General features: G+C 36.0%; 1 protein-coding gene across 7 annotated transcripts in view; it reads left to right on the top strand.

Annotated features, from left to right (window-relative positions):
* LOC110026119 overlaps positions 1-25,103 on the top strand; it is a 69,917-nt gene that overhangs the window by 22,051 nt on the left and 22,763 nt on the right. For 4 of the 7 annotated variants that reach the window (XM_020726934.1, XM_020726935.1, XM_020726930.1 and 1 more), the window contains exons 3-6: positions 7,147-7,220; positions 7,751-7,996; positions 24,754-24,914; positions 25,034-25,089. In XM_020726934.1, the coding sequence (XP_020582593.1) occupies positions 7,147-7,220; positions 7,751-7,996; positions 24,754-24,914; positions 25,034-25,089 (537 nt within the window). The remainder of the gene's footprint in view (positions 1-7,146; positions 7,221-7,750; positions 7,997-24,753; positions 24,915-25,033; positions 25,090-25,103) is intronic. The other 3 variants (XM_020726936.1, XM_020726931.1, XM_020726933.1) reach the window with 1 other exon arrangement.

Here is a 25,103-nt window from a genome sequence, read left to right on the forward strand (position 1 = left end):
CACGACAACCCCCCCAACAACCGGCCCCGAAATTACACATGTCAATACAAAGCTGGATGTCGAGGTAGAAGCAAAACAGTCCCAGATTGAAGAACTAAATATGTATTATAATTTCTATATTGAGTTGCAACCGCCACAGCCATGTAAGTCAATTACAGAAAACAATTTTACAAGAAGATTTCAAACTTTGTTTTACAGATTGAAAAATAATGGATATATCAGCGACAACCCTTTGCTCCATTGGTCAAAGAACAAGGTGGATACCGTAGTGGCATATATATATATATATATATATATATATAGGAAAAATAATTAGGATTATGTAGCAAAAATAATATAAAACTAAAAATAATAAAGAAAATTTTTAGCTAAATAAAAATAATTAAAATTATTAAATTTGCAATAACATAATCAATAAAATTAAATTTTAGTAAAATAAAATCATGTTTATGTTACATTTTCAGATTTTCAATTTTAGAAGAGTCAACATCAAGAAAAATCAAATAACAAGTTAATTGATAATCGAGGTGAGTACTTGTACTATTTATCTATAATAATAATTTATATTTTCTCATTTATTTGACACTTAATGACACTTGAACATGATATGTTATGTTTGAGATATTTTTTTCTTTATCAGTAATATTGTTATGAATGTTTGTAATTACTACAATGCATTGGTGTATGCCTTTTATAATGCGCTAAATTTAATACAATGAGCACATGAATGCTATGTTTATGTTGACTACTTATATGCGCATGATTGACTATGATAAAGTCACATTTTTATGATACTAGTGAGGGGGCAGTAAGCTACTCGTGCATGTAAATAGAAAGTCATATTGATATTGAAGTACGTTTAAGTGATACAATTTTTAGACGGTGCTCTTGTAACAGTTGTTCAAATATAGAATGATATTATATAGTAAAATTCGTTGAATAACAAGTCAAATATTTATATTGATTTATTGAAAAGCTTAATCGAAATGCATATTACTTTCTTTTCTCTTTTATTATTATTTTTTAGAAATTTGAGTATTCATTGCTTGTTTAGCTCGCTGTTATTTTTAGACTAATTTGTCAGGATAATTTAAATGATTAAAAAGATGAACAATAGAAAAAAAAATGTATATAAAAGACATAAACAATCAATAATGTGGTAAAGTGAAAGACACTGCTTTAATTTAATTTGTTTAGTGTCTCTTTCATTTTGTAATTATTTATAGAGAATGAATATCAAAATTTGATTACCACTGTCCGAGCGTCTATTTCTGTCTTGTTTAATACTAAGCCCTAGGCCGGGTCGTGACACTCTTACTCCATCATATCAAATACTCGAGGTGGAATCATCCGTCCGGGCTGCTCCTGAGTCTAAGATCCCCGAGATTAGTATTGCAGCATTGATGATTGCTGATATATTAGGTCACTGATTATGTTGGTATTGCAATACAAAAGGATGTTACTGATGCATCTGAAATTGTCGCGGTTGTTGATGGGTGTTGATATATCAATGGTTGCTGCCGGTGCTTCTAGTATTGCAATGCAGGAGGTTGTTGCCGGTATGCCTGAAATTATTTTAGTTGATTCTGAGATTGAAAGTAATTATGTTCTACTTGAATTTTCCCATGATGCTCCCAATATTAACATTCATCAGACTTTTGCCTCTTTTTTTATGCTTATACTGAGAATTAATCGCCTAGGTTGTTGTCACTTGCAACTGATGTTGAGTCTCGAGGGGATAATCCCTGATCTTATGGTCAACACTATATCAATTAAAACATTTGCTGCCAATCAAGTTGCATGTTATTGAATTTCATTTCTTGTAATGACACAACAAGGATTTATCATTGATGTTTTTGTCTCATGATTTTGATGTGCTTGTTCTTAGAGCTCTCATTTGTCTATGTACTTAAACTCTGTCTCTTCCCGTCATGCTTTTCCTCATTGTCACTTATCTCTATCTCTGCAGGAATAACTTGGTTCACCGGTTCTCTATAGGTAATACACTTGACAACAAATAAACATTTATGAATATCTTCTCCTAGGCCAAAAGAAAGTGATAGATCTTTTGATCTTCATTTGAACTAATTGAGAATGAACCTGATGATCCTAATGATCTTGACGATATGTCTCGTACTCTAGATTTGTCTTTTTTCATTTCTTCAGCTTCCTTGAGTCATTCATTAGTTCGGCACGGTCCACCATAAGAAAATATTGCTCTAGAATTAACCTCTCAGAGTCTACCCAATGAATCATTGCATTTGGTCAGTATATATTTTGGTGATGACTACCACCAATTATCAACACATTCGTGCAACTGGAATGTATTCATGTCCACCTTGTGCACTTCAGGCACTTTATATCTCGAAGTTTCTTCTCAACAAGCATATTGCTCAATCTGGTCCACCGTACCATTGATGATATGAGGGCATGTTTCTAGAAATTGATCCATCACTTGATATATTATTCTTCTAATGGCCCTCACCACCCGTAAGATTTTAATTCTAGCATGAATATATATGTCTACGGTGACCTAAATTTATTAAAATTTATACACATTTCTACCAATGGATTTGCTTGAGTTTCAATGGTGGCAACAAATTGTACATGCTGAGTTGTTTGTGATGCGGCTGTGAGGATTATTGAATAGCTTGAACTACCTTCATGATTTGAGCTACAACACTGACTTGTAATGTCTGTTTCTATTTAGTTTACCACATCCACAAGACTTCTCATATCAAGAATTGGTGTTTGGATAATCTCATAGGGCTGAGTAGGATCTGAACGATGACTGCTAGGCGAGTGAAGTCTTCGAGGGATAGGTATGATCTCTATAATAGCTATCGATTCATTTGTTGTCCGAGCAACAATATTATTTTTTTCTCTTTGGAGTCGTTGTAAATAATTAAAATTTACACAAAATCAAAATAGACTACATAACAAAATAGTTATTATTAAAATAATCTAGAATAACCAACCCCCTTCCTAGTCCTAGAAAGAGGAGATCTATTGAATGCAAAATATATGTTTTGATACCATTATGTTATACCCTAGGTCCGGATGATAATTCAACCCGACAATGCATGAAGCAAGTAATGAATATATAAGTTTGTTTTATATTCTAACAAAAAAACTTGCATACAAATAATAACTAAAATAAGAAATAAAGATAAATTTTATTCTATTTCATAAATAAGAATTCAATAACTGATATAATTGAAAGAAAAATAATAAGCTAATTGAAGAAGAAATTGAAATGACAATGGATAAGCTGCTATCCAAACTGAGAAGAGAATTCAATAACTAATGCAAAGATTGCAAATATTAAAAGTAGGTGCAGTTTTAAAATAATTGTTTTTGTGGAGATTGTCATTCAAGTGATCTGATAAAATATGGTATACAAAAATATCAATAAGTGAGTTTGAAAAGTCAAACTCAGTAAATAGCCACAATTTACTAAAACTTAAATAACAATGTACTGGGTATGCAATATTAATAATGAAACAAGATGATTTATTATCTGCATATATAAGGGTCCGTTTGGTTCGGCGTTCTTGCTGCTGCGTGATTTATTATCTGCATATATAAGGGTCTGTTTGGTTCGGCGTTCTTGCTGCTGCGTGGTGCCGCCCCGCACCTATTAATAAAAATATCAATGTTTGTTTCGGCGTGGCTCCCGCCGCTTCCCGCGGTATCGAGCGAAAGATGAAAGCTAGGTAAGGCCTGCTGCCCAACTTTCGAAAGCATTTTTTACCCCTGGTGCCCCTTTGCCCTAGAACGCGAGACTTGCGAGCTCGTCGTCCCTTCCCGTCGTCTTCTTCCGCGAGCTTTGTTCTTGTGCGTCTCCTTTCCTATTTCTCTTCCTGTTCTCATGATCTACCAGCAAGGGTATGAAATATTGTTCTCATCTTCCTTCCTCTGCCTCTTCTCGAAAGGTTTCCTTAGATCTTGAAGTTAGGTTTTTTCGTTGGCTTTTCGATCATGGAAAATATATATCGTGGTCCTATTTTACGTATCCTGGAAGATATATGGTGATGCTATCCTATTAGAAGGAACATTTTAGGGTTTTCTTAGAAAGGATTATGCTATCCAGTTACAAGTTTTAAGGTTATGCTACCCTGTTAAAAGCTTTATGGTATCCTTTTAAAAGTTATTTGCTATCCTGTTGGGTTACGGTAAAACCTGTGTTCTGTTTGGGTTGGGTTGAAAGCCTAAAGCATGATTCATGCACCTGTATATTGGTTGCTTCCCTTGCCATTTACTCATTTCTCAAAATGGTACTAATTGCAGAGCTCTTAAATATGACCTCTGCAGGTTAAAGGGCTTATTAATTTAGATAAAATTGTTCTGTCTTACTTGAGGAAGGTTTCATGTGGGATGGAATCTCTTAACATGTTTGGATGACCAAAATCTTTTACATATAAGCAGCTTCTCTCAAATCATAGCTTATGTCTGTGAGTTAATTGATATGTGTTTATGTAATTCTGCACTGTTATCGATTAAAGTTTGGGATTAACAGAAGTCATGTATCCCCATGAAATCTTTCGTTATGTAAACGATGAATTTTTGTTGTGATATATAACATAAATGGATACTTCAACTCGCAGTTTATTTTTTTTCGCAATATTTATGTTTACATATCTATGACATAAATGAAAAATTAATATATTTTTGTTTGACCATCAAATATTGATATTCATAACTTTTTATATGTTAAACCCTCAACGAATATAACAACATTCCTATAACAAGTCTTTTATTTCATATTCTCACCCCTCTAACAAGTAAATATTTTAAAATATAATAATCAATCATATAAATTTATTACATAACTATTAATAACTAATTACCCTAAAATATAATTTATTACATTATTAATACGTTGAAGTTTTACTAATTTATTACAGAATAAATTTTGCTTTTGGAATTTAAAAAATTTCACTGTTACATTCATCTTTTAAACATTTTAACATATGAGAGCAGAATTGTTATATAAGGACAGAATTGTCATTTTTTCAGAAACAGCTGCTCTGCAGTTATTTTCACACAACTGCACCAAACAAAACAATCAGCTTTCCCGCAACTGCGCTGGGCAGCTTTCTAGGCCTGCGCAGCTGCAGTTGAAAAGCTGGGTAGCTGCAGCTGCGCTAAACAGACCCTAAGACTATCAGGTAAAAGTGCTTATCGAATTATTATTAAACCTTAATAATAATATGAATATGATCAATCATTTAAAAGAAATATGCAATCATTCATCATCAATTGTATATATTTCAATGCATTCATTTTTAATTCAATCAGTTATTACTTGCATAGGACTTCACAATATTTTATTATTCAATTTCAGTTCAATTTATATTTATATAGTTAGTTTTATCAGACACTCTGAAACCAAATAGATAAACACTAACAAAAATAAACTCAATAATTTTCTTGTAGAATTATCACTCTGTGGGCTAGTTTGTCTTGTTATCCAACTTCCAAAAGGATTCCATTGACATACATATCATTGCATAAACATACAACTTCAAATTTTTTAATAGGTAATTTATAATTATATGCCAAAATTAAAGGAATTTTGCGTGAGAGAAAAAAACAATGAAATTTAATGGTAGATTATACGAGAGGTGATTCGGGAAGGTGTCATGCAAAAAAAGGAAATAGAATCGCTTGATTCACGCAATCTATGAGGTAAGGCTATGTGGCTAGAGTCAGTCGCAGGTGAGGACGTTGGTTTGGTGCGGGAGAGTCCGATCGACTCCAACGCAAAGAGGAGGGAGGGGGGGGTGGCGGCGAAAGTTATAAAGTTTAATTTAGCATTTTCTCTAACTCGTTGGATTTGGTTAGAGTCATCTTTCTCTCTTCTTGTGGTTGAATCCTACATTGTGTGATCTGATTTATGAACTTAGTTTGAACTCATACATAACCTCTTTCAATGATAACTATAAATCATACTTACATGATTTGAGTTATGCAAGTTTTTTTTTTTTTGCTTCTAAAAAATTTGAGATAAATTTCAATTTTCATTAATCTTACTATTTTAGATGATTATATATCTATATTTCTTATTTTGTATCTATTTAACATTAAAATCTCAACTTGATTGCTTGTTTTAAGCTTGTATGGAGCCTATTGGCCTTGAGTTGACATGGTAAATGTTATCAAATGAGAGCCAGATGCTCGCCCAACCCCCTTAACCCTTGAAAACTTTCTAGGCAGGTGCTATCATTATGGTGTTGCCGGTTCCGCCTTTGTAATATGAATTTTTTTTTTGTTTTTAAAGCATAGATAATAATATTATGAAATGATTAGTTACAAATATAATGATAGGGACGAGAGTTGGGTTTATGAGGAAGATGAAATAGAGGGTTTTAAAGATTTGATTAGCCTTACTCCATGGAAGCTAACAACTTGTTTTTATTCACATTCTTTTGAGCACTTTGTTTTAGACAATATATCTGACAAAGTTTTATTATTTCGGTATTTGGAAGGACATCTTAGAAAATTATATTTTTCTAACATATTTGAAGAGTTTATTATGATGGTTATCCTATTGTACAGTCTTAAAAGTATTTCTCATAGTTAAAATAGGTAAATATTTTTAGCTTTGAGCTTCACTGAGGCAAAACACAAATGCTTCAGACATTAGGCGACCATTTTTCCTTGTAGGCGTCAGTGTTTTTAATAGCGTTAGAAATTTAAACTTCATTTTGTTTGCTTGTTTTATTGAGTTTTAATTGGGCTGTATTTGGATTTTTAGAGTCTCCTTCTGAGAACTAGAATGTTAGAAGAATAATATTTGACGACAAAAAAAAAATAAAAAAATAAAAATATAAATAAAAAAAAAATAAAATAAAAAATCTTGAAGTTTTATGTATGATGGACCCTTTAAAACTTGGTTGGTTTGCTAATATGAAGGTAATAAATGAAGCTGGTAAATTATAAAGCAGAATAAGCAATATAACATTTTTTACAACATAGATATTATTTATAAAATAAATTCAGCTGCAAAATTATACGATAATCCTGTCATCCATCTACTGCTGTGTGGACAGTGAAGACAGCGAAGCTTAAACGTGCTCTTATTTTTGTTTTAATTTTTTATCTTTTGTTTCACACATTATTTTTAACGATAACCTTTACGAGCAGGAAGTGCATGCAATTCTTCAAGATTGACATTTGATGGTGTTGATTTGATGGGCGAGAGGTTAGCTGATGAGGTAAATATTAGTTGTGATACCAGCCTATCCTACTTAGTGATTACTTCTATGACACATTTTACATTTATACTCCATCTTATTTTTAATTGCTTTCTTAGGAATTTTTATCACATACCCCTAAGAATTTGTAGTTTTTAATAAAACCTTGTCTAGCTTGTATCTGTTATAGTTCCTTCAGTGCTTTCCTCTTTTTTGGAAAGATTTATTTGGATTCTGTACGCCCAATAACTAAAATTTCTTCAGTGATACATTTGTATGCATTGTTCTTGTTTTAGGTTGTCTAAATCTTGTAATAAAACAATTAATGGCGCTAAAATATTGAAGTATACGCAATAGAACCATATGAAAGTAAGGATTCATTACTGTTAATGCACACTTCTATGGACCAAGAGAAATTCTTCGAAGTAATAATGATTTTGGTGTTATACGTGCCATATGGCATTCATCTATAGGTATTATGTATCGGATTTGAACGTTTAGTAATCATTGTCTTGACAAAGGTCTATATATATATATTTTAATCGGTGCAGGTTCTTTCAGTTGTGAATGAAAAGCGTGGTATACTGAAGATATCTTTCGTGGCACATTCATTGGGAGGTTTGATAGCAAGATATGCTATAGGCAGGCTTTATGAACCTTCCAATAGTTTCTCTTCTCCTGTTACTACCAACCAATTAAAGGAAGATGATAACTGGCAAGGCACTATAGCTGGGTTAGAAGCTATGAATTTCATAACATTTGCCTCACCCCACCTTGGTTCGAGAGGTCATAAACAGGTATAATCAAGAATAATTTTACATTATTTTTTTTAACGTTGCTAAATTATAGTCTTCAATTTTTGATTGGTCTTATTGATGAATTTGGCTCGGATGCAGCTAACTGCATTGACAAATTCCAAGAGATCATCATAATGTGCCCTACCGACTGTTTGGGTTCAATTTAATGAATCTTCTTTCTCTATTCATTCTTTTGAGTGCTAGTGGGGCTTTTATAATCTTGAAAAAGAATCGATTTGTGGAAAATTGATGATGGGCTGTTGAGATGGTTTCCTTATTGATCTTTCTCTTCCTTCTCTTGAATTTGTCTTTGAATTCGCCATTAATAAAGAGATGAATTGCAGATCAACAAAGCTAGGAAGAGAGGTTTGTATAAATCAATCAAGAGATAATTTGTAGAATTATTTAATCTCAAATTTTGGGAGTTTTGGCATGAGGACAGAGAATATGCTGCTGGAAGAGAGTGCGTGGATAGAAGGAAATTGTAGGGGTGAGAGAGAGAGAGAGAGAGAGAGAGAGAGAGAGAGGGGTTTAGGACAAAGGAGTGTGCTATTGGGAATGAGTTTCTTATTAGAATAGTGGAGGAACTTTAGGAGAATGAGAGGTTACGGCTTGTGAGCTTGGATGAACTAAGTCTAGAACATATGATCATGGTGGTGGAAATTTTCTAAGCCAACCCCAATGTACGATTGCTAAAATTTTGGTAGCGAAGAGTTATTATGACATGGGCATTTTTTTAATTCTAAGAAGCATAAATACATCCAAGTGCCTTATATGATTATGTCGAATAGCTATCAGGCATGACTTTTCTTTGCCACACCCAAACACGCCTGACATGCTTGCAATGATGTCAAAATTATTTTGAGATAAAATTAGATTCTGAGAGTTGGGACACAGTTTGACACAAGGATCTCACGACTTCGCCCATGAGTTTATTATTTTCAATACAGGAATGAATGGTAAGACGATAGAGTTGTAGTATTTTAACATTTACAATAATCCATAACAATAATTCAAACAATAAAAAACCACTAAACCTGAATATTTTTAAGACATTATCTAAGCACACATATCAAACTTGCAACAACAATTTAGTAATAAAATTTAAGACAATATAAAATTATTTTCAGATACATATTTTCATTAAATTATCTTCTTCTATAAAAATACTCTTTTATGTCAGTTAGTTAACTCAGTTATGTGTTTTTTGTTATAACTCGTTAAATATCATATTAAGTTCGACCACTTAATGAATAATTATAATTCCTCTGGGTGCTAATTTTATGCTTATGATCTACGGACATGCTATAAATAATAATTAAATATTATAATTTCATTTTATTAAAATTTTTAAACATTTAATGATCCGACTCATTGTCAATTGGCTGCTGGCATCGTCTTCTGCATTGATAAACCTATGAGATTCCCTTTTTTGTTCTGCTCTTCATCTTCGTTTCTCCTGCTCTTTGCACCACTCTCATGTGTTTGTCTCTCCTTGCTCGCTTTCTCTTTAATTGTCGCTCAAGCCCAAAGTTGTATCCCCATTGGCTTTGACTCTCTTGTTCTGTCTCCTCCCTATTGCTCATATTCTGCGTTGATAGGATCAGGTCATGAATCAAAATGACATAATCACTTCATGTCTACAGGACATTACACTAAAACTGCTAGTTTCTGCGGGCTACAAAAATTCTGAGTGCTCCGCACAACTCTGTTTTTTTTGTTTTGTCAAAAAAGCTTTTTTGGGGTCAAATTTTCAGAAACAAATTAGATTGTTAATAAGTCACCACCCATAGATTTCTTCCTCATTTTGTGAGGATTTTTTGATTTGGGGTTTGAGGTTTCCATAGGCTCAAACCTTTATGTTTAATTACCCATGCCAATAACGGGAGGGCATTTTTGATTGAAACTAGTCATTAATAATAGAATATTTAACATATAATAACAACAGACTTAGGAGTTAGGATTTTAAATTACAAAGTCTATCAGTTGAAGCTTAAAACGGATGGTGGGGAAATGAAATCAAAACCCAATCAAGATCCCATGGTTTCGTCATCCCGAGTCATCATCATCTCTGATCTACTTAGTTAGAGGAGGTAGTTGACACAAAATAACAGAAGGGTTTTTGTCAGCATCCGTGGTTTGAATCGTTCAAGTAATCATTGTAGATATGGGGTGGATGTTTGTCTAAGGAGACAAATTTAAATCAATCTTAGCTAACAGAAGGTTTTATGCCAATCAATTGTATCTCATTATTCTCAACTAAAATGGTAGAAAACTGTTGGGGAACATAAGTTATGTGGCCGTGATCTCAATATAAAAGTGCATTTGATGACAACCACCCGGTCAGAGGGCTTTGATCGTAATTGCTATTTTGGGGTACCATTTGATGGCAAAACCACACAGACAAGATTCAGGTCACACCTTTACTGACATGCGATTGTTTTTATTATGAACATATGAATACACTTAATATGACATTAGCTTTTTGTGAGTTGAAGTCAGTCAAAAAATTTCGAACCTCGACAAACTATTATGGATGATAGATGAGATTTGCTTAAAGTCTTAAGTGATTTAATTTTAACTTGAGTTATTTAGTTGATTATTTTGAAAATATTAATTTAAGAGATTGACCCATCCGGTTGAAATATTTATCAACTCGGCCATCATCAAAGATTTAAGCATTTAAATTTTTTATATTTGAAGGGGCGTTTAATTTCGCTAGTTTAAACTTTTAATTATGAGTTTTGTCGATTCCAATCATCACAAAGAGACCAGACTAGGTGATTTGGACTTGTAAATTCTTATCTTTAGGATTTAGATATTTATTTCGAAATTACTAGACTCATCAATTCCAATCATTGCGAGGACGATCAGACTAGTCGGGTGCGACTTACAGCTCTATCCTATAGACAATTCAGTCAGATTTGCCTGCACAACATTCTCTAGGGGTGTGCCTTCGGTTGGTTTAGATGGATTGATTTGTAAAATTTTCAAACCCAAAGGAGCTGAAATCCAAAAACCAAACAATTGATTCAAATTAATTTTGAACAGAACCAAACTAGTCAAACCGAACTAAAATTCGGTTTGATCAGTTCCGTTCTACATAAACCGAAATAAATAAATAAATAAATAAATAAATATAAATATATATATATATATATATTAAAAATAAAAAAAAATACTTACAAATGCAATGACATAATTACAACAAATCATATTCAATTGATTAAAATAATATGATTACAAGAAAATCAAGTTGCAAGAACAAAACTAATGGTTTAAAATTTCTAAAATAATATTCAATTGATAAAAATAAATTATAAGTTACAATGCTCTGTAGAGAAGACCTCTCAAGTGCACGGGACTAACTATGCTAGACAAATTGAAGTAAATTTAAACACATCAGATCGAATATGGATGAGTGGAACTTACCTCATATGGAAGAAGATCAAATATGATTTTTAGTTGCCCCGACTTTTGATGAACCACTGTAGGTCCTTGCTCTGAAGACATTCTCCTCCTAGTATCAGCTTAGCAAATCCATTCAAAGGACCAAAATCGAAGATATTAAAATTAAACCAATATCTCATAATGAGATGTGAGATGACAAATAAGCTTTCATAAACTCCAATAGAAAACTACAAGATCAAGTTTCACCGGTACAATATGAAATGATCATGATTCACATGATCCCAAACAAAAGATGGTAAAAGCTCAGAGCCAATCAAACCATACATTGAAACTCCATATAAAGACAACAAAGCATCATAATAACTTCCTAGAATCAAGCTATAAGAACTTGTTTTTTAGAATTAAGCATGGCTCACCGAATTCTAAGAACAAAATTGATATCGGAGGAGAAAGCCCAAACCACAAAAGAAACTTTTATTAACCGGAAAAGAAGGTTTCAACACACGCAAACTGGAAATAACATCACTTAAACACAAAATGACTCAAACAAACACCTCAAGAGTGTATTCCAAGGGCGGTGGAGGTTGGCTAGGTGGATCGGGATGGTTGGCTAACAAGTGGGGAAGGCTGTATAGAGAGCGGGGGAAGGCTGTATAGCACTGTCGGCACTAAAAAGTTGGGGGAGTTGCCCGTAAGAAGCTGTCGGTCACCGAAATTGAAATCTCGCCCGCTTCGGAAGGACGTTTAATTTATATATAAATTTAAGTTTAGAAAAATATGAAATCAAACTGACCTCATAATCTTCACAGTTTAAATGAAAGAGCACTCTACCTCAAATCCTGTAACTATCCCGAGGGATAAACACAAGATTTGAGGATGAAACTCGATCAAATAAACTAAAAAATATATGACGTCCGTTTAGTATGCGAATCCATTTTATTTGCCGACAAATTCCCTTATTTAATATGAAAAATTAAATAGGATTTATTTCAAGCTGGGTTCAGAAAAACTTCCTATAAGGGCAAATTCCTATAGTTAATTATATCTTAGACAACTGTAGTCACCTAAGAGTACTCTCAATAAAAATCAGGAAAAGTTATCTTCAAGGAAGTTAAAAGGTTTGGACTTTCCAACCAAATCGGACAAAGAGGTGTGCAAAGGGGAATTGTTCAAACTTGGAACATTTATTGTAGAGTCCAAAGGAGGAAGAATTAGGGGATGTCACAGATCCGAAGAAGAACCTCGTTGACTTCCCAGTCTACCCTATGGTTTGACTTCAGTTTCGAGGAGAAATTATTCAAGTGTTTAATCCTCCAATTTTATTTAATTAAGGCTTACACTTGTATGAAACGATCACACAAATAACCTAGAAGATGTGAGGATTTAGGTCGTGACGGACGACAACCTCGGAATCCTAAAACGAGTTAGGGCTTAGATTGCACAGTAGAGCTGTACAAATGCCTAAAATAAAAGTTGAGGATTTATGTCGCACCACGCGAACATCCTCGAAATCATATGAATTGTTATTTATTTCTAAGGAATGAATGATTTAGCTGGGGAAGACATGTTTTGCTGTTGAAAATGACCGTGCTGCCCACCGCGCTAGTGCTGCCCACCGCGCTAGCTCCAAGTTCTTTGTCGTGACGAGTTTAAGTTTTCTAGACTGTCGGGTTATGATGTCAAATCTAGCGGCCATATAGTTATAGTTCTTCAGATATTTTATAGGGAACATGTTGAAGTTGTACAGTGCATAACATAACAGTAGAGTATGTAGCACAGGACAAGCAGTAGCATATGCAGTAAAGAGAACAGTACAACATGCGGTGTAAAGGAAAAGTAAGAAGTACAACAGATAAGTGATTTGCAAGAAAGTAACATGCTGTAAACACAAAACAAATCTGTATACAGTTCCTTAGGTGTAATTGATGCAATCAGATACAAGCAATAAAATTTGAGAAAGCAGGCTGAAATGTTTTATATAAATAAAGTAAAGAAACATCACCCAGAAATCTCGAGAAAAATCGTCAAAAGACTCGCGACAAGAAAAATGCGAGGAAATCGATGAATATTTGAAAATCGTAAAAAACACGGGAAAATCTCAAAAAGAGACCATAAGTGCTTTGTCCAAAAATCCCAAGAAAACATATGAAAAAGTATGAAAAGAGGGGAACACAAACACTCAGGTCGGGGCTAGGCTCAACTGTATATTAGTACTTGATGCTCGTCGAAGGCTATTCGGTGACCCAGATGTATAAAGCCCGCCACTCAATTAGAAGATTGTCCTATCGAACCTCTCAGGAGGGTACTCCTTAGCCGAAACAGGCAATCAACAGGTGGACAACCAATGTTTAAAATGTATTTAAAATTTATTTTTTTAGCATGCACACAAGTTTCAAGCATACAAAAGGGGTTATATCAATTTTATTTGTAGCGAAAAATATATTTTTATTTTAGAAAAATGTGTATCTGTTCTTATCAAATTTATTTTTTATTAATTTTGAAAAGTAGTTGTCCACGAGTCGATCGTGCTGTCGGGCGTAGGGTCACCAACAACCTAAGAAGGTTCGGGTCAACTCCCGCTAGTCTTATGTCGGTGAATGATACTGTCATCTTACAGCTCACCGGGTTCCTGAATCGGATCCTGATTGGTGGCTTTGTCATCTCCGCCCTAAGCCTCAAAACAAAACCGACCTACTTGCGACCTTGCTTAATGGTTTCACGTATAGCAAAAGACTATACATGGACACACTATAAAAAGACTATACGTGGACACTTATGTATCAGACATAAGCATAAAAAATCGAACCAAGTAGCAAGGAAAAAAAAAGAACAAAAATGGGGTGAGAGAGAGGAGGGACTGATCCACCTAAAACATCGATAAGAACGAAGGATGAATCAGCTCTCAAAATTTGTAATGAAAATACCTAAAAAGGTAGGTCCCAGGATCAATTGAAAGGAGGACAACAACTAAGGCTCTCGGCCAAGGCAACCCAAAGGATCAAGAGGCTCACGGCTAAGGCAATAAATAGGGCCCAGAAAAGGGAGTAGGGGGTCACAGGTAAAGCCAGCAAAAGCACAACCGAGCTCCAAACTAGCTCACGGGTAGGGGCTAAAACAAACCAATCCAAACTTCGTATAGGAAGCTCATGACCGCAGATGGGAAGGTGGAACCACCCAACACAACAGTCCCACAGATGGGGGACAAAGAAGAAACATACCTATATCTGCTAATCTCACAGTTAGAGGGCAGAACCAACCACCGAGCAAGGCTCATGACCAAGGTAGCAAAAGGAAAACCACCCCAGGTATTGCCAAAGTGTTGCCTTTAATATACATAAGAGAGTGAATGGACAAGCTTTCATAAATCATCCGGCTCCAATTTCATAAGAAATATGCTCAATTTATTTTGATCACCTCACTCTATAGATAGTGCAAATACATATATTTTAGGATGGCAAACTTGATTCTTCAACAACATTCAAGTCACCCTAAGTTCAACAGGAAGAGCCAAACAACCCCAGATGACCTACCAACAAGTTCATGGGCGGAACTAAGAACAAGCATGGACCAACTCCACTACAAGCCTTCGGGTAAGAGTAGAAAAAGACACAAAATAGACCCCCAACAAGCTCTCAGGTAAGAGTAAAAAAAGACACAAAACAGACCCCCAACAAGCTCTCAGGTAAGAGCAGAAAAAGACACAAAACAGGCCCCCACTAAGCTCTCGTGTAATGACAGCACAAAACACAAGTTAGGTCCTAGTACAGGGGTCATAGCCCAACACAAACCACCAAACAAACTCCTATGACTAGAAACCACAACCTCCACAGCAAGGTAAACCAAGGCTATTCACGGGTAGGGAGAAACTAAGCATCGAAACCGAATCCCCAAAACAAGCCTCAAAACAAATATCCCCTTCAGCATACATTGCGAGCAAAGGCAACAACAATAGAGGACCAATATCGAGCCCCAAGCCGAGTCACATATCACACTAAAATGGGGTCCAGGTAAGTATCAAGTTGCAACCCCATAATTTTCCAAAGTAAGCCCTCAAAACAAAATAGAGACAAGCCATCATAAGACGAAGCAGAACCCCTCACAAGGCTAAAACCGCAGCCCAACACAAAGCCAACCGTGAGACCCAAAACGAGACCCAAAACCAAACCATTAGAGCAAGGTGAAACCGAGCCCAGCTGGGGCCAAAACTAAGCCCAACATCAAAATAGGACATAGCTCTGCAGGCATTCAAAACCGCGGTCATGTAAATCCCCAAGCTGATTCATCAAAACATAATAAAATCGAGTCATTACAAGGCAAAACCGGGTCATCCAAAGGCTAAAGAAAAGTCCTCATGCCTTTAAAACATTAGTATATGGAGCCAAGATAGGTTTTTAAACTATAACAGTAATATAGAAAGTATTTTAGGCCACCAATTGTTCTAAGAATGAATCAACTTCCCTCAAACATCCAAGCATGAAAGATGTCCCCCCTCGAGGGGTCAAATCAAACTATTAAAGCAAACTATACAACCTTTCCCAAATCAAAGTGAACTTATTCATAACATGCACTTTAAGCAAAAGAAAGTTATACGATGCCAAAACCAAGCCCCCAACATATATGAAGGGCCAAATAAACTCTCCAACATCTCATGCTAAATTAGAACAAATGAGGAGTTTCATGATACATATCCCAACATGCTTGAGAGAGGAGCCAACATTATCTCAAAGCCACATTTTAACATTTCTGATTTGCTTGAACAAAAAGAAAAGAGAGGAGCCAAAAAAATGCTATACTTTCACCATTTTAAGCAAGTAATCAAATCTAACTCCTAAAACATGCTTATATTTCTATCTTTCACATGTTGAGGTGACAAATATTTCAAAATATAGGTGCAACACTAGGCTAGCATGTCATATCAGCCACAACACCAAGCTCGAGGATTCGACAGAGAGAAAACCGAAATATTTTCATTTCTTTAAATAATAATTTAATTAACATTTATTAATATAATAAGTTTGCTCCCCACACCCCCAACCAAAATTTGAGGCTGGTTCTACCCCTTCAGACATATACTAATTTTGTTTATCTTATGTTGTTGCCGCAGTTCTATAGAAATTGCATCTGCCCAGTTGATCTTTTCACCGATTCTAATCATGAGCCCTATATTTACAAGACATTGTAGTTCCCTTATATATATGCCTCGATAGTCCTACTTATAAACAAATGAAAAAAAAAAACAATTATGATAAATCTGGCAATGTTTTTGCAAGACAGTTCTCAGTAACTCAGTGTTTTTTATTATTTTTTTTAAAGTACAAATCCTGTGGGATTCTAAAACCTATGAAGCTACAACATTTGTATTCTATTACTGTTTCTCAACATAAAGACCCCCAGAGTGTGTTATTAATATATTTTTTATTCTTTTCGTGCACGAGGCGAGCCTGAGAACGAGACTCCAACGACACGAAGGAGCGGGCCAGGTGGAACCGAGCGAGCCAAAGCTAGGGCAGAGGTCCACGGGGTCAAGACTCAGCAGAGGGGAGGGGGAGATAATGAAATTAATAATAATAATAATAATAATAATAATAAAACATTGTTTATTATTATAATTAACACTTAAATGTGTATTTTTTCGCAGACGTGTCGTCACATGAAACGAACGTCCCCTTTAGGTAAATTCGACGTTCCGGACGCGTCAGCGCAGTCCGTTTTGTCATCCGGAGTCGTTTAGGCAACCCCGTCGACGATTGGGACAAAAACGCGTCGTGATCCGAAAAACGTCAAAAATTCGGCTCGAGCTTAATCAAATAAGGCGACGAAGAGCACGATAGTGGCAGATTGACGCGTACAGTCAATCATAAGGCCAACAGTCCTATAGGGATTCTCCTTGAGCTCCCTCACAGTAGCCCCACCTACTAAGAGTTCCTCCATAGTAGTTTTACCTACTAAGTAAGCGTCAAGTTGAGCGAAATGCAGAGCGTCAAGTTGAGCGAAGAAAATCTCAGAATTTATAACGGGGAGGACTCTTTTGCTAGTTTTCTAGGAGTAGTTGACAGAGAAGTCCTACGGCTAGATCCTAGGCTATTAAAGAGGAGAAAAGCTATACCTCCGCCAAAAATTAGGTCAACAAGCACGTAGGGTAGGCTGGACAAGAAAAAGGGAGGCTTAACAACAAGCGGGGAAGGCTGAACAACAAAAGGGAAGGCTGGACAGCACACGGGGAAGTCCGCTCGGGGTGGCTGGTGGCCAAGGGAAGTGAGGGAGAAGAGGTAGGGAAGATAAAATGGTAGTTACAATCACTGCCTCAGAGCAGGATACAGCCGGAGTACCACCACTTCCTCGGATACAGCCCTACGAAAGAGAGCGGGTTTTCACGCAGGAAATCTGAAATTAAAATAACAAAGACTAACTCTAAATTCTGAAAATAATAAATAAATAGACTTACACGAATAAGAAAAGGAAAGTAATAAAAAGTAAACTCCAACATCAAAGGAAGGGGTGGGGAGGCAATAAATATTAGCAATCAACCATTAAAATGCTTACATATGAAGAAGCAACAGAAAAGAAAGGGGGATAGAGGTGCAAGAGGCCGCTCGCCCTGTCAGAAGCTTTGCCTGGGCTGGTATGACCCCTAATTGGACCAGTCAAGTTGATCCTATGCTCCTGCTCGCTTGGGAACCTTCTGCTCCCGCGTCCTGCCCGCGTGTGACAATTCCACACCTTCGCCTATCAAGAGAAAATATGTTTTTCTCAAATCTCAATTATTATTGTATCACTGTCTTTGACTAAAAACCAATTGAAATTTGAATGACACAGAGCATAGTAGAAATTAGAAAACCAATGCTAGCAAAGACAGCCCAAAGGCACATAGGGCATAGAGCATATTTTCTTCATCCAACTATCCAAGTATCTGTACTTATCAGATAAAATAATAAGATAAGAGTTGTAGAAATCAGAGAGTATATTAAGGAAACCAGACAAAACAAACAAAACTTGGAAGAAAAAAAAAGAAACTAGATGAATGATTGAACTATATGGGATGATGGGCATCATCATAGCTTGTTAAAAAACATACTCGGAAAAACCTGCTAAAAAAAACTGTATTGGATCTACCATAATCAGAGACTCAATTTTCTTTCACACAAGTAAATAAATGTGTCTCATTGAAGCAAAAATACTGAGTTGCATAAATAGTAACACTTTCATTGAAGTAAACATGCTGATCACCATCACAATAAAAGAATATTCATTGAACCATTGCAAACCTGCTGCTTCAGTGAACCTGATCATCTTCATTGAAGAAAAATATTTGCATAAAGTTAACATGAGAGCAAAAATGTTTATCACCCAAACTTTCATTGCTGCCAAGCCAAATATGCAACAAATAACAATAAACCAAGCACTAAATATACACATCACCCAAAAATTATTGCTCTAAGACGAAGTGAAGGCTTACTAAAGCTCATGTTCATGTATGGAGTCTCAAAAGTTGAATTCAGATGAAATTTTTGTAAAGTTCCTTCTATTTCCTACTTGTTCTTATTTGGCAGCAAATTCATGTTGTTGAACAAAATAATATTTCTGTAGCTCTATGTTGTTTACAGACAACTATCCATCCAACATAAGTGAGAAATTGCAATCATCAACATATTGCAAGCTTTTTTACTTCACAAAAAATCGCTAAAATGCTCATAAAACATATAATAATAAGGTAGATACCAACAAATTCATACATATAATAAGAATTTAGTATGTTAAAATGCTCATAAAACATATAATAAAAATTTGCTGCATTATTAGATCTCTGTATTTATCCATTAATTGCTGCTAAAACTTTCAGCATTTACCCATTCAGTCATAAACAAACAATGCAATCAAAATTATTTGTATCAGCTTAACAAAGATAATGGACCAAATAAATATGATTTAGTATGTATCAGCCTCCAAAATATAATAATGAGTCGAATGCATCAACAAAATCTTCTAAAAATATGGCAAAAAGAATACCAAAGAGTAGAACCACTACAACCAAAAGCTTGTTTAAACAAAAAAGAACCAAATGCTTCAGCCTCTCAAATACAAGGCAAAGAGAGTACCAAAGCGTAGGGAACAAAACATTCCAACAATGTCTTCTAGCCTCCCAAACAAACACCCTAAAAGAATCAATACTTTACCAAAGTGTGAATCTTTTGCAAACTTGGAGAAATCTATGATAGATGATAAATAAGTAGAGTTAGTATTAATTTCCAAATAAAAGTGATAAAAGAATAACCTTAACAAAAAAGTTACCTTCGTCAAATTTTTCCACATTATGAATATTCTCCTCAATATTGATAGGTTCACTTGTCCATTTTGCTCTCATCCAATCTTGAGTGCAAACTAGAACTTGCACAATTTTGCGAGATAATGAACTCCTAAAAACATCAAGAACATGACCACTCGTGCTAAATGTAGATTCATATGTCAGATATTGAAACCGCTAGGACATCTCTAGCCATTTGAGAGAGGATTGGAAATCCGGGTGCATTAACATTCCACTATGTCAAAATATCAAAACCCTCTTGCATAGTTTTAGAATCTTCAGTTAAATATTTTTCTAAATCTGTTTTGCTATCAAGGTCTTCTCTCCCAAATTATCGGCAGATCTCCATCTTCACCTTCCTTAGGTGTTTTGGCATCGTCACATCTTTTGATTCAAATTCTCCATTGATTTGGTTCACAATTAGTCATGAGTCGGCTTTTACGAGTATGTAGAGGACTCCCATTTTTGAGGCCAAACGAAGACCTGCAATCAAAGCTTTATGTTCTGCCTGGTTGTTGGTTACTGGAAAATTTACGTAGATTGAGTGATAGATATTTTCCCTTGTTGAACAGCACAGGGAAACTCCAAGTCCAGCGCCAGATTGGCTGGAGGCTCCACTCGTGAACATGGTCCAAACAACTTCATCAATCGTCAATTCTTCCTTCTCATCTCGTGGCTAGGAGACTTTTGCTAGGAAATCAACATCAGTTTGTGCCTTTATCGCCGTCCGTGGGATGTAAGAGATATCAAATTTGCTGAGTTCCACGACCCACTTGAGCAGTCAACTGGAATGCTTCGGTTGAGTAAGGAAAGGTTTTAGAGGGTGGTCTATGATGACTTTTACGGGATGTATTCAGAAGTACAGTCAGAGCCTTCGTGCTGAAGTAACCAGGGTGAATGTCAGTTTCTCCATTATCGGATATCTGAGTTCTACATCTTTGAGGGCCCGACTAATGTAGCAGACTGGGTGTTGTTTTTCGAGTTCTTCTCTAATGAGGACCGAACTAATGGCTTCGGGGCTAAGTAAAGGTAAAGTTTTTTCTTTGATTTCGAGCTCTGAAGAAGAGGGGGAGAGGCGAGGAATTGCTTGAGGTTTTTGAAGGCTTCCTTGCATTCGAGTGTCCACTTGAAACATCTGACTTTTCTCAGTACTTTGAAGAATGGAGCGCACTTGTCTCTTGACTTGGAGATGAAGCTGCTCAACCCTACGATTCGACCGATCAGCTTTTGAATTTCTTTGGTACTTCTAGGGGATGGCATATCAACGAGTGCTTAAATCTTTTCTGGGTTAGCTTTTATGTCTTTGGGGATTTGTAGCTACCCAAGAAATTTGCTCGTCGAATTTCAGCGGGTTTAATTTCATGTAAATTTTATAAGTGTTTGAAAAGTTTCTTTTAAATCTTCAATATGTTGCGTGGCCGACCGACTCTTAACTAGCACATCATCGACATACATCTTAATGTTCTTTCATTTTTTATTAGCAAAAATTACATCTATGAGGCGTTGGTAAGTCACCCTCTCATTCTTGAGTCCGAAGGGTATTACATTTTAGCAATATGCTCCCTCACAAGTAATAAAAGAAGTAATTTTCACATTTGCAGGATGCATTTTGATCTGATGATACCACGAGAATGCGTCAAGGAAGCTTAAGACCAGGTGGCCGACCGCTGAGTCCATCAGAATATCAATTCTTGGTAGTGGATAGATGTCTTTTGGGCAGACTGAATTTAGGTTGGTAAAGTCCATGCACATCCTCCATTTTTTATTGGCCTTTTGCACTATCACCACATTAAAGATCCATGTGGGGTATTGTACTTCTTGAATGTACCCTACTTTATCTAACCTTTGCACCTCCACCCGGATGGGTCCCGCCAGCGTCATGACCGAGCTTCAATTTTCTGATTCACAGGCTGAGTCGACACATCGACATTCAATCTATGGAAAGCCACATCAATTGGTACACTAGAGATTTCGGCGGCGTACACTAAACTTAGCTTTTCGATCACTTACTTGAATAGCACATTCACCGAGCTTCCCGTATCAATGAGGATACTATCTACTTGATAATTATTAATTACAATTGTTATCACCATAACATCATTATAAGGATTTCCCTTCGACGGCAGATCTTCATCAGTGAAGTAAATAGGCGAGTGACCCTTGAGTTTTGGGGCTAATGTTGTGGCCCTGAGTTCCTTTGTTTGTTCTCTTTTGGTTCATCCTCCTGGGTGGTTCACTTCTGATAGGAAATCTCCAACGAACAATTCCCAACTTTGTCAGGGCTCAGGATCAATCAAAAACTAAACTACATCGCAGAATAACAAGATCACACTATTTTGATAAAAATCGGAACAAAAAATTAAAATAGAAGTACAATCAAAGAAACCGGAAAGAACATACAAATTTACGTGGAAAAACCCGAGAACGGGAAAAAACCACAGAGCCACATCATCAGAAATTTCTACTATGAAATTTCAAATGTTTTATAAAGAACTCACACACGTTTTCTCTTTACACACAAAAAAAACTTACAGGACTCGCTCCACAATCTTCTGCTTACCATCTGACGTAAACATCACGCCGAATCACCAAAATTCACCTCTTCAAATCTCACATTCGCTTGGATGCTTGTTTAAGAATATCGAAGGAAGATACTCAAAACGCCATTAAAAACTGCTCAAAATCGAGATTAAAAAGAAATCTCAATAAATACTGCCCCAGGAGATTAGGCGCCCAGTCTTGGGCGCCTAAGCACAAAGCCCTCTATTCAACGCTCAATAATGGGCGCCTAGGCGTCAATAGCAGGTCCCTTTGAATGTGGGCGCATATGCGCTCAAAGCAGGCACCTAAGCGTAGGCTTCACAGTGAGCTGCGCTCAGTGGGCGTTTGAGAGCCCATAGCTGGCGCATATGCGCCGGCTCTCTGTTTTGTCTCTACACATCGTAATTATCTCCTGCTTTGAGACAAAAGTGCCAAGCACTAGTTCTTTGTACCTCCATCTCCATTTGAATCGCCTTCATAGTCATGTAATGTGGTGTGGCTCACCCCCGGTCTCAACCTCCATAAAACCCAACTGAAGCCGAACGTAGCTTCAGTTTATGGATAGTCACAACCTTCATCAACATATCCGCAGAATTCTGAGCTATATGTATCTTATCCTGGAACAACTACCCATGTTCAAGAAGGGAGCGAATGAGATGATACCTGAGCTAGCTGTGTTTCGTCCTGACATGAAAATCAGTATTTTTAGCAAAATGAATTGCACTCATATTGTCACTGTAGAGTTTTCTGATTCCTTGCTCCTTGCCCAATTCTGCCATGAAATTTTGTAGCTAAATCATCTTCTTACAAGCATCGAGGATAGCGACATATTCGACCTTTATACTTGAAAGTGCAATAATCTTCTGCAACCTGAAAATCCAACTCATTGCTGTGTTCCCCAATGTGAAGATATATACCGTTGTACTTCTCCTACTGTCCACTTCTCCTGCCAGATCTGAATCTACAAGACCCTGTTAACTGATCTCACACCTCCATACCAAAGTCGCTGTGTTCCCCAATGTAAAGATATATACCGTTGTACTTCTCCTACTGTCCACATCTCCTGCCAGATCTGAATCTACAAAACCCTGTTAACTGATCTCACACCTCCATACCAAAGTGTCTGTTAATTATTCTTCACAAATACCTGAGAATCCACTTTACCACCTCCCAATGATGCCTGCATGGATTTTCTATGTACCTACTGACAACTCCCACTGCATATGTAATATCTGATATGGTACAAATCATCGCATACATCAAACTTCCAACTGCTGAAAAAAACAAATTTCTCTTAATCTATGCTTGCTCTGCTTCAGAGTTAGATAATAGCTCCTTAGATAGTCTGAAGTGACTACCTAAGAAGGTGCTATCTGGTTTCGCCTCACTCATGTTGAGCCTCTGTAAGATTTTCTCAACACTCTGCTTGAGACAATTTCAATTTTCCTACACTCCTGTCCCTACTGATTCTCATCCCGAGATTCTTTTTGGTTGGAACTAAGTTTTTCTTCTCGAACTCACTTGATAACTGTTTCTTCAAGTCTCCGATTTTCTTCATATCTGTCATTGCAATCAACATGTCTTCCACATAGAAAAGAAACAAAATATAACAGTTACCGAAATGTTTGATGAAGCAACAACGGTCTGTCTAACACTTCATGTATCCATTATCTGACATGAACCTGTCAAACCTCTACCTCTGTCTGGGGTCTGCTTCAAGCCATAGAGACTCTTCTCCAATCTGCAGACCAAACATTCTTCTTGTGGTTGCACCATATATAGTTCCTTCAGATATCCATGTAAGAAAATTGTTTTTATGTCCATCTGTTCAAGATGTAGATCTTCTTTTGCTACCTGATTAATCACAACCTTGACAGTCGTCATCTTCACCAATGGGGAGAAGATTTTTGAGTAATTCACTTTTTCCCTCTGCTGAAAACTGTTCACAACAAGTCTTGCCTTATAGCATTTGCTAACATCTGTTTTCTATTACAACCTGTAGACCCATTTGTTATTCAACGCTATTTTGCCATTTGGTAGTACCATCAAATCCCAAGTTTGATTTGACTCTAAATATTCCATTTCTTCATTCATAACAATCTCTTTTTTCCTTGAATCTTCAACTTGAGTGACATCCTAAAAGCACTCTGATTTACCACTATCAGTTAGCAACAAAGTGTAAAGAAGAAGCATACTTTTTTATGGGTTGTTTCAATTTGCTGGATCTTCTGACTTCTGTAACAGGTGATTGACGAACTTCTAGTGCTCCTTCTGATTGAGCACCACTTCTTTCTCCATCTTCTTGATCACCAGTATCATCTATCTCCACATATCTAAGTTCTTTAGAAGTAGCTGATGAAATATCTTGAGTTCTGATCCTGTTTTAAGATATTTAACTTCCTCAATAATTTCCCCCTTCTACATTTTACTTTGATTTAATGGCCACATTCTTTGGATTATTCTTTCATTTCTATTTTTTTGCTTTAATGACTTTTTTTTTCAGCTTCCTTTCCTATGCGGGCTTCCCTTTTTGGAACAAAGAGCATCTGAAGCTGCACATTTGATTGTTGGAAGAACTGGGAAGCATCTTTTTCTTACCGATGATGATGGAAGGCCTCCTCTTCTGCTTCGCATGGTTGATGATGGTGAAGATATTAAGTTTATGTATGCCTTATGAGTCTTTATTGGGAAGTGTTTGTTCTGGAATTCACAACTTTAGAGAAAATTCTTGATCCTCAATATCAACTAAAAGTGGGTAACTTTTCATTTAATTTTTGACGCAGGTCAGCTCTACGCTCTTTTAGACGCCGGGTTGCCTATGCTAATGCAAATTATGATCGTATCCTTTTCCAT

The sequence above is a fragment of the Phalaenopsis equestris genome, unplaced genomic scaffold, assembly GCF_001263595.1.
Source record: "Phalaenopsis equestris unplaced genomic scaffold, ASM126359v1 Scaffold000352, whole genome shotgun sequence".
In the NCBI taxonomy this organism is placed as follows: Eukaryota; Viridiplantae; Streptophyta; class Magnoliopsida; order Asparagales; family Orchidaceae; genus Phalaenopsis; species Phalaenopsis equestris.